The sequence below is a fragment of the Vicia villosa genome, linkage group LG5 (genome assembly GCF_029867415.1).
Source record: "Vicia villosa cultivar HV-30 ecotype Madison, WI linkage group LG5, Vvil1.0, whole genome shotgun sequence".
Taxonomy (NCBI): Eukaryota; Viridiplantae; Streptophyta; class Magnoliopsida; order Fabales; family Fabaceae; genus Vicia; species Vicia villosa.
The window spans coordinates 86,163,200-86,173,652 of record NC_081184.1 but is presented as its reverse complement, the minus strand read 5'-3'; the positions used below and the strand labels follow the sequence as shown (position 1 = coordinate 86,173,652).

Sequence of the window (10,453 nt, the reverse complement as noted above, 5' to 3'; positions counted from 1 at the left end):
CTTTGATCAATATTGGTAAACAAAAACAACAACACAACAATCTTGAAAGATATTTTTAACTAATTAAGAAACCTTAGAGTGTGTTTGGATGAGGTAATTAGAAATTTTAAGGGAATTTAAAATTCAAAGCAATTCAAATGATTCAATTGAAATACATTCATTTTAAATTATTTTGTTTGGATGAAGTATTAAGGTAATTCATTGTTAGATTTTTTGGGTATTTTTTATAAAATATAATTTTTTTGGACCAAATTAAAAAATTGAAAAGTAGGGACCAAATTGCAATTTTTAAAAATTTGAAGGACCAAATTGTAAATTTTAAAAATTATCAAGGACCAATTTGCAATTTTTAAAAAATTTTTGGGGTCAATTTTATAATTTTGGAAAATATGAGGACCAATTTATAAAATTTGAAGGAATAATAATAACAAATACATTCTATGAAACATGAGAGGAATTTCAAATTCTTTGGTTTTTGGTGTCATTTCAAAATGATTAAATTTAACTTAGATGAAATACTCCATAAATTTCCATCATTTTAACAATTCTTCATTTTTGTATCCAAACAATGGATTTTAGTCAAATCATTTTAAATTCCCTCAAAACATTTCTTTCCCTCGTTAAAATGCTTCATCCAAACACACTCTTAGAGTGTGTTTGGATGAGGTAATTGTAAATTTTAAAGGAATTTAAAATTCAAAGCAATTTAAATGATTCAATTGAAATCCATTCATTTTTAAATTATTTTGTTTTGATGAAGAATTAAGATAACTCATTATTAGAATTTTGAGGTCATTTTTTATAAAATTTAAATTTTTTGGACCAAATAAAAAATTGAAAAGTAGGGAAAAATGTGCAACTTTTAAAAATTTCAAGGACCAAATTGTAAAATTTTAAAATTATTAAGGACCAATTTGCAATTTTTTGGGGTCAAATTTGTAATTTTGGAAAATATGAGGACCAATTTGTAATTTTTGAAGAAATAATAATAACAAATACATTCTATGGAGTATGAGAGGAATTTTAAATTCTTTGGTTTTTGGTGTCATTTCAAAATGATTAAATTTAACTTAGATAAAATACTCCATAAATTTCCATCACTTTAACAATTCTTCATTTTTGTATCCAAACAATAAATTTTGTGCAAATCATTTTAAATTCCCTCATAACATTACATTACCTCATTAAAATGTTTCATCCAAACACACTCGTGTGTTTGGATGAAGCATTTTAATGAGGTAATGTAATGTTTTGAGGGAATTTAAAATGATTTCCACAAAATTTATTGTTTGGATACAAAAATGAGGAATTGTTAAAATGATTGAAATTTATGGAGTATTTCATCTAAGTTAAATTTGATCATTTTGAAATGACACGAAAAAACCAAAGAATTTGAAATTCCTCTCATACTCCATAGGATATATTTGTTACTATTATTTCTTCAAATTTTACAAATTGGTCCTCATATTTTCCAAAATTATAAAATTGACCTAAAAATTTTCAAAAAATTGCAAATTGGTCCTTAATAATTTTTAAAATTTACAATTTGGTCCTTCAAATTTTTAAAAATTGTCAATTAGTCCCTATTTTTCAATTTCTTAATTTGGTCCAAAAAATTTAAATTTTATAAAAAATGACTCCAAAAATCTAATAATGAATTATCTTAATACTCCATCCAAACAAAATAATTTAAAAATGAATGGATTTGAATTGAATCATTTGAATTGCTTTGAATTTTAAATTCCTTTGAAATTTCTAATTATCTCATCAAAACATACTCTAAATATTTTTCTTTCTTGCAATTCATCTAAGAGAATGATGTTTACGAGTTTGAAAAACAATAAATATGTAAGGTTAGGGTAAACTTAATGACTGAATACTTTTATAAGAAAAAAATGAGTAATTACTTCTCTCGGTTGTTAATAAAAAAAAGTGTTGCATCCAAGATTTATATCTTGATTATTTGTTGGATGAAGTAAAATCTTTAACATGTAGTGATAAAAAAATGCTAAAATTACTTATTTAAAAATTTGAGAAAGCTTGCATAAAAAAATGGAAAAGAAAACCACATTACCCAAAAAATAATTTAAATACGGAAGTTAATGTGAAAAATAAATATTTTACTCAAAAATAATTTAGTAATGGAATACCACATACTTGATAAATTTTAAATAAGTAAATATTGGTGATGAAATTTATGACAAAATTAATTATGTCACAAAAAATTTCTCATAAACTCATAAATTTAATAAAAGTAAATTTAGTATGAAATTTTAAAATGAATTTTATCCTCTCAAATATTTTCACCACTAATTCCCACATAAAAGTATTACTTGTTTTTAAATTGAATTCTATGAGAGAAGTATTCCATCTTTGTGGATAATGCTAACATATTTTTTATTTTTTAAGGGCGCATGTTAAGCAACTTATAATTAAAAAAATTGTCTTAAAAGATTAATTATATATTAATAATAAATTTAATATATAATTTTTAAAATAGATTTTTTATTTAATTCGCCCTCAAAACACATGTTAAGATTACATTAATCTTTTTCATATAAAAAATTTGAGACTTCAGGTTTTTGCCATTATAGCATTACTTTTATTATAAATTATAGCAAAATATTTTAAAAAATAAGTAAATATACTATTATATAAATAATATTTTATTAAAATTAATTTAGTCAATGATCAATATAAAATAATATAAAATCAAAGTTTAGCAAGTTGATTTTTTAGTTATATTAATTAAGTTAAGAATATTATTAAAATTAAATTTTTCAATTTCCCTTACTCATATCCCTCTCATTCCGTACGGCTTTAAAAAATTTATTCATACTTTATTCGGAATTTAATAATGCTCGTACCTCCTAGACATGGTTAAGTTGTCGGTGTCGAGAACATTAATGAAAAATCATTGGTGTGATATACGAATATTTCTTTAATGAACTCTATCATGATTAATGACCCAATGCACAATTTGCATGCAATCAAGGTTTACTTGTTCATTTTTTTAAAGTATTAATGTCGAACTTTAACATAAATAAACAAAAGAGGGGTTTAGTGCATGCTTAGCCATAGTTCCTTTACGAAAAATCTAAAAAACTCTTAATGCTAATAATTTAAGGGGAAAATATTCTCTTTGTTGTTCTTTTAGTTTTGATGCTTAATTATATACTCATATATTGTATCATTAACACCATTGTCAACGATGCCCAATCTAATAATACTTTATAATACAAACCAATTAATGCCTTACTCTTGTGCAATATTTTAGATAAAATATTTGTTCAGCATTTTTTTATAGTAAAAATGGTACTAATAAATTACCTGGATGAGTCTACTGATCTATCTACAATAAGAATTTTTCAAAAAATTAAGAACGAACATAAATAGAAAATAGAAAACATAAGGAATGTTTACTTTGATAATTTATGTGTAAATGTATATTAGTAAATGTATATGCTAATAGATATACTTATGCAATGCCAATGGTCAAGGGCCACTACAGGCTTTCCTCCAATACACTTCATGCAATAAGTTACTAATTATACAAGTTTATAGGTCAAACACTACTATACTTTCCATGCTTTAAAGCTAGGTTAAAATAATTTGTAAAAGGTTTCAAATAGTCAATTGAGTTTTATTCCCCAACTTAAGGTTCAGTAATGATGCAAACTAATTAATCCAACAATTTATATCAGTGAGACCTACCAAATTCCCTTCTAGTTTTGAATATCAATGAAAGTTAATAAAAAAAGAGGTTAAAGATTCTGCGTTGACGGTTTAAAATAGTCTTATATTGTTATTTAATGAAAATTCATCAATAAATCAGGGTAAGGTTGATGTGCATAAGGTATATCCTTATGCACGGCGCATAAGTCTCGTACGAGTAATATTTAAATTGTTTCGAATAACATTTTAGTTAGAAACGAGTAATAATATCATAATCCATGAATAATATATGCATTATTTGTACACATCTATCAATTATGAGTAATTATTAATTGTGAGTAATGAGTACACTATTTTGAGTAATATTTACACTATTATGAGTAATATCGAATTTTAACTATTTTGAGTAATATATTCATTGTTCTGAGTAATATTTATACTATTTTGAATAATCTGTATATTATTTTGAGTAATAAATATAATACTTTGAGTAATATAAATAATATTTGAGTATTTATGCACCGTGCATAAGAATATACCTTATGCACATCAACACATTCCAATAAATCATATCACACAACAACTAACTTAAAAATATCAGAAAATAATAATGATTGATTCACAATGTAAATTATTAGTGCATATTTTTTTTCTCATAAAAAAATTATGTATTTATTTGAAAGTTTTGGTCAAATATATTCATTTCATTTATTTAACTAAATCTTGTTTAAATATAAAACCGGAGGGAGTATATAATGCCCAAATGAAACTATAATGCTAGTAAATTATTGTTTTAACTAAATCTTGATCAAATTAATGTTTTAGCTTTCACAATCAAATTATAATGCTAGTAAATTATTCTCTCTTTTTGAAACTAAAATGAAAAAAAAGTGGAAATTTTTATTAATTAAAGTGTCTCTAAATGTCATTTTACAATCGTTGTTAAGGGGAGAATAATTTAGACATATTAAAAATATTATTTAAATATGTTTTTTAATAAATTACTTAAAACGTATTTAATATTATTTTTTTAAAAATAATTATTTTAATATTATTTTAAAATTTAAGTACTTTAAAATGTTTACATATTATTTTCTTTTGTATGATTTAAACAATGTTTGAAAACTGAGATTATTACAAATAGATAACTTTTGTACGATTTTAACGGTGTTTGAAAACGGAGTATTATTACAAATAGATAACTTTTGTATGATTTTAAAAGTGTTTGAAAATTGAGTATTATTACAAATAGATAAGTATTTTTAGTCAAAAATAGTAAGTACCGTTTCTAGAAGTTAATGACTGATAACGTCTAGTTCTCCGCTGCGATTCCGTCATCCCTCTTCTCAATCTCAACCTTCTTTCTTTGCTAGCTATGGAAGTTTCCTTCCTTTTTCCTGAAACTTCAGCTGGGCCTTGTTTAGAAAAGGCTAAGACGGTGACGACTGAACCATCTGTGAAAACGAAGTCTTTTGCATCGGTGGTTTCTAACAATGTTTGTGACATCCCGCTAAGCCAGTTACATGTTCCTTGTCTAAAAGGGGATAAGATAGCTATCACCATACCGGAGGAAGAGTATGCCCTTGATGTGGAAGAATGTAAACATCACCTTCACGGTCGCGTTGTATGGTCCAAAGGTTCACAACCACTCACGGTGGTTAGTCTCAAAAGCAAGCTCACCGAAATATGGCCTTCTATTGGAAAATGGGGAGTTACTTCTCTAGGTAAAGGCTTTTACGAGTCCGCGTTCTCTTTGCTCTAAGAGGTTCAAAGAGTCAGATCGGTCAGTGCCTGGAACCTTCCCAACGGTGTTTTGAAGTTGTTCCCCTGGACTAAAGACTTCATTCCGTCTACTCTCAAACAAACATATGCACAGGTGTGGATAAGGATTCATGGTCTCTCTCAAGAATATTGGATACTACGTATCCTCTTTGCGGTAGCAAGCAACATAGGTACGCCAATCTGCATTGATTCTCCCTCCACTAAATTTGTGTTTGATAGACCCTTTGGGCATTATGTTCGTGTTCTTGTTGACTTGGATCTTACTAAAGAACTGAGCTATAAGATTCTAGTAGAAAGAGTGAGCTTTGCATTCTTTGTTCACATTGATTATGAGAAAATTCCGGCATTTTGTAATTTATGTAACTGCATTGGGCACTCTCTTGACAATTGCAAAAGAAAGGAGCAAAACTTAGGTAAAGACAAGGAAAAGTTGCAAAGGCAAGAGAAAAATACATACATCCCTACAGGGAAGAAGTTCCCCATAGGGGAAAATTCCAAAAGTAATTCAGGATCTCAGTTGGATAAAGGAGCAGATGTAGCTGGATCAGCACCAATTTTGACTCCTCTGCTTGATTGCAATATAGAGGTTCCTAATGACAACTCTAATGGTAGAAATGAAGATGCCACTATTGTTCCTATTTTAGTACCTGTTCAACCTAGTGCTACACAGGCTAACTCTGCTGAAATGGATGGATCTTCAGAAGGAGAACATGTGGATGCTACTCAGATGGTAAAATATGTTCCAGAAACACAATTAGATGAAAGATACAAGAAACAACTTACAAACTTCCTGCATGAGTCTTGGAATAACATGGCTGAATTAGAAGAACCGGGGGTGGATTGTTCCAACAAAAAGATTTCCAACTGGTTACAAGTAAAAAGAGGCGAAATAGAAAGGCAATTTCTGCAGGTAATACTAGGCATATGTCTAGTGCTAAACACCTTTCCTTATGAAGTGCATATACTGGAACATCAGAGGTATTGCCAATGGTTCATCTAGATTGGCTTTGAGGAGGCTTATTGAGAGTAACTCACCTGATTTTGTCTTCATTGCTGAACCTTGGATGGACTTTGACAATTTCCCTCAAAGATGGTTACACAGGTTTGATCTAAAGCCTTTTGCATTTAATAAATGAGAAGGTTTGTTACCTAATCTTTGGTGTTTTTGTAAGTCTTCTTTTAATCCTAACATTTTATTAATTGATGACCAACATGTTTCCTTTACTATAAATCTTAATAATAAAGTGTTTGGTTTCTCTGCCATTTATGCTGCTACTTGCTACATCTCTAGAAGGAATCTGTGGACTAATCTCAATAGAATTATGATTAATAATAATAATCCCTGGTCTTTTATTGGCGACTTCAATGCCATAATTAGTGCTGAGGAATATAGAGGATCTAATTCTCCTGCCAACATTCCTATGCATGATTTCTTTAAGTGGACGGACTCCAATCACTTAATTCATTTACCTACTACTGGAAATTTGTATACTTGGAGCAATGGTAGGAAATGGAAAACATCTAACTGAAAAAAGATTGGATAGAGTCATATGTAATCTTGAGTTAATTGACAGTTGCAGTAATGTGGTCTGTCACACTCTTTCTAAACTTAAGTCTTATCACTATCCCTTATTGTACTCTTGTGCCTTGGATAAAGACCATGTTAAATCTCAATTCAAATTCCTTAAGATGTGGACTTTACATGATGATTGTGAGAGAATTATGAAAGAGACTTGGGACATCAAGCTGTATGGTTGTCCCATGTACATTCTTGATAGGAAGCTTAGAATTCTTAAAACTAGGTTGAAGGATTGGAACAAAAGGATTTTTGGGGATGTGAAGAATAAAATGGTGGATGCTGAAAAGGCCCTTAAGGATATACAAAATCTCATCAGCCTAAGGGGTTATAATGATGACTTACAAAGGGAGGAGGTCAAAGCTCAATATGAGATGGAAAAGGCTTTGATTTATGAGGAGGAGTTTTTGAGAGAGAAGGCTAATATAAAATGGCACACTGATGGGGATAGGAACACTAAGTTCTTCCATACTTATGCCAAGATTATGAGGAAGAGTAACCTTATTTCCTCTCTTAACATAAATGATGTGGTCACTACTGAGCAAGATGTTATTGAATCTCATTTGGTCAATCACTTTTCTAATCTGTTCAACCAAGATATTTCTTTTCAGGATACAGGTTTAATTGAGAGAGTCATTCCTAAGATGGTTAATGATTATACTAATGCCATGCTGGCTGCTGTTCCCAGTGTGGAGGAGATCAAGCATGCAGTTATGAACCTTAAGTCAGATTCTTCTCCTGGCCCTGGTGGATTTGGTGCTAACTTCTTCAAAAAATATTGGAATATTATCAATAATGATGTGGTTCTGGTTGTTGAGCAATTTTTTCTGCAGGATTAGATGCTTCCAAATTATAACTCTAACACTATCGTTCTTATTCCTAAGAACAATGAGCCTAACACCCTTAACCATTATAGGCCTATTACCCTTGCCAATTTTAAATTCAAAATCATATCTAAAATTATTACTGACAGATTAGCATCTATTCTTCCTTGCTTGATTTCCAATGAACAAAAAGGATTTATCTTGGGAAGAAATATCAAAGATAGTATTTGTTTAACCTTTGAGGCCATAAACATCCTTGGAAACAAGAGCTACAGTGGGAATGTAGCTCTGAAAATTGATAAATCCAAGGCTTTTGATACTTTAAGCTGGGATTTTCTTCTTAAGACTCTTAACTGTTTTGGTTTTAGTAGTAAGTTCTGTAATTGGATCTCAACTTTGCTGAGTTTAGCCAATCATTCCATTGGGGTTAATGGCAAGCAGGCTGGATTCTTTAAATGCTCTAATGGAGTGAGACAAGGAGATCCATTGTCTCCTCTTCTTTTCTTCCTGGCCGAAGAGGTCTTAAGTAGAGGAATCTCTCAATTAGTTGACTCTAACCAAATGAATTTAATTAAAGCCTCTAGGAATTCTTTTGTGCCTTCTCATACACTTTATGCTGATGATATCATGATCTTTTGTTGGGGTGATCAAAGTCCATTAAGTCCATTGACAATTTATTGCAGGAATATGCTTTAAATTTTGGTCAAATCTACAACAAATCCAAATCCCTCATATATGCTGGTGGAATGACATATGAGAGACATAAGTCCTTGGCAGACATGCTGGGATTTTCTATGGCTAATCCCCCCTTTGTTTATCTTGGGGCTCCTATCTTTGTAGGAAGACCTAAAGCTAACTACTTCTTTTTTATTGCAGATAAGATCAAGGTGAGACTGGCACATTGGAAGGCTTGTTTGTTGTCCATGGCTAGGAGGTTGCTTTAAATCAAAGCAGTTATTCATAGTATGCTGACTCATTGCATAACTGTCTACAATTGGCCAGCATCTACAGTCAAACAAATCAGCAAATGGATGAGGAATTTTTTGTGGAGTGGAAATTTGGAGCAAAGGAAAATTGTCACTGTTGCTTGGAAGGAGTGCTGCCAAAGTATGAAGGAGGGAGGTATTGGCATCAAATCTTTGTACTCTTACAATCAGGCCACTAATTTTCACTTGTGCTGGAGTTTTGTGAAAGGAAACCAGAGTTGGAACTCTCTTCTTGCTTCAAGGATTAAAAGGAAGAAAAAGATCATTTCTTACCACATAAAGTCCTATATATGGACAAGTATTAAGGACTACTATGAGACAGTTTTAGAGAATTCCAAATGGATTATTGGAGATGGCTCTAAGATAAACTTTTGGCTGGACACCTGGTTAGATGAGCCTATAGCTGCAAAGTTTAAAATTCCAGTGGATCTTCATAAACATATAAAGGTGAAGGTTAAAGACTGGTTGGTAGGCAAGGATTGGTGCATTCCAAACAATATTCTGACTGCATATCCTAATCTCTTGCACTTGATATCTAAAATTATAATCCCTGATATGGATATTGATGATTGTATCATTTGGAGAGAGACTAGTGATGGTGACTTGAGCTTGAAGCAAGCTTATGGTAGATACGAAAAGAGGAATCAGGTTGTGCCTTGGGCTAACTTCGTATGGAATAAACATGTGCCTCCAGTTTATGCTATTGTGGTTTGGAAAGTGCTTTGCAATAGGCTGCCAACAGACGATAATTTCACAATTAGAGGTTTCTATGGCCCTTCCATTTGCTCTTTGTGTGGTGCTAATTCTGATTCCTTACAGCACATTTTCTTTGACAATAGCTTTGTTATCCCAATATGGAAATGGCTTTTGGACAAATTGCAATTTGCTGGGGCTGTTTGCAACATAAAAGATTGCTTGGATCTGATGCAAATTAACAGGTCGCCACAAGCAAAGGCGGTGATGTTGTCTACTGTTTGTAGTTTGTTCTATCATGTTTAGAGAGCTAGAAACGTCAAGCAATTTGAAGGAAAGACAATTCAATGGAAAACTTGTATCTCTCAGATTGTGGCTCGGGCTAAATGGGTGGGGGGTCATACTATTTTTTGCTCTTCTAACTCCATTAGCTGCTTCTCCTTTTTGAAGGGTTTGAATGTTAATATCCATCCTCGGGGGCATTCTTCAACCTTGGAGGTTTTATGGATCTTTCCTCCAAAGGGTTGGGTTAAAGCTAATATTGATGGAGTGGAGCGTGGTAGACTGGTTTTAGTGGCTTGTGGTGGCATTTTCAGAGATGAGTGTTAGAACAAGATTTGTTCTGATCAATATTCTTAGTTTTGATGATAACAATGTATATGAATTTTGTATGAGATAATGTGGTACTCTAATCCTAAGCAATTTCCATTTCAGGAATCATATAAAGAGTATGCACAAAATCAGCGCAAGAAGCACTGACTCAGAAGGTTCAGCATGCAACATCAGAACATGCTCTGGCAAGACATCAGAAGATGGTCAAGCAGAATCAGAACATGGTCTAGTGAAGCATCAGAAGAACTTGAGATCAGAAGCAGAAGCACTGAAGTTCTCATGGTATCACACTAGAAGCACTTCAA

General features: G+C 31.1%; 1 protein-coding gene across 1 annotated transcript; it reads left to right on the top strand.

Moving 5' to 3' along the window:
* The first annotated feature begins 7,872 nt into the window (after positions 1–7,872).
* Positions 7,873–9,842, top strand: LOC131604944 (uncharacterized). The gene is made up of 3 exons (XM_058877356.1): positions 7,873–8,376; positions 8,541–8,769; positions 8,860–9,842. The coding sequence occupies exons 1-3, from the start codon at positions 7,873–7,875 to the stop codon at positions 9,840–9,842; spliced, it is 1,716 nt and encodes a 571-aa protein (XP_058733339.1).
* Positions 9,843–10,453: the final 611 nt, after the last annotated feature.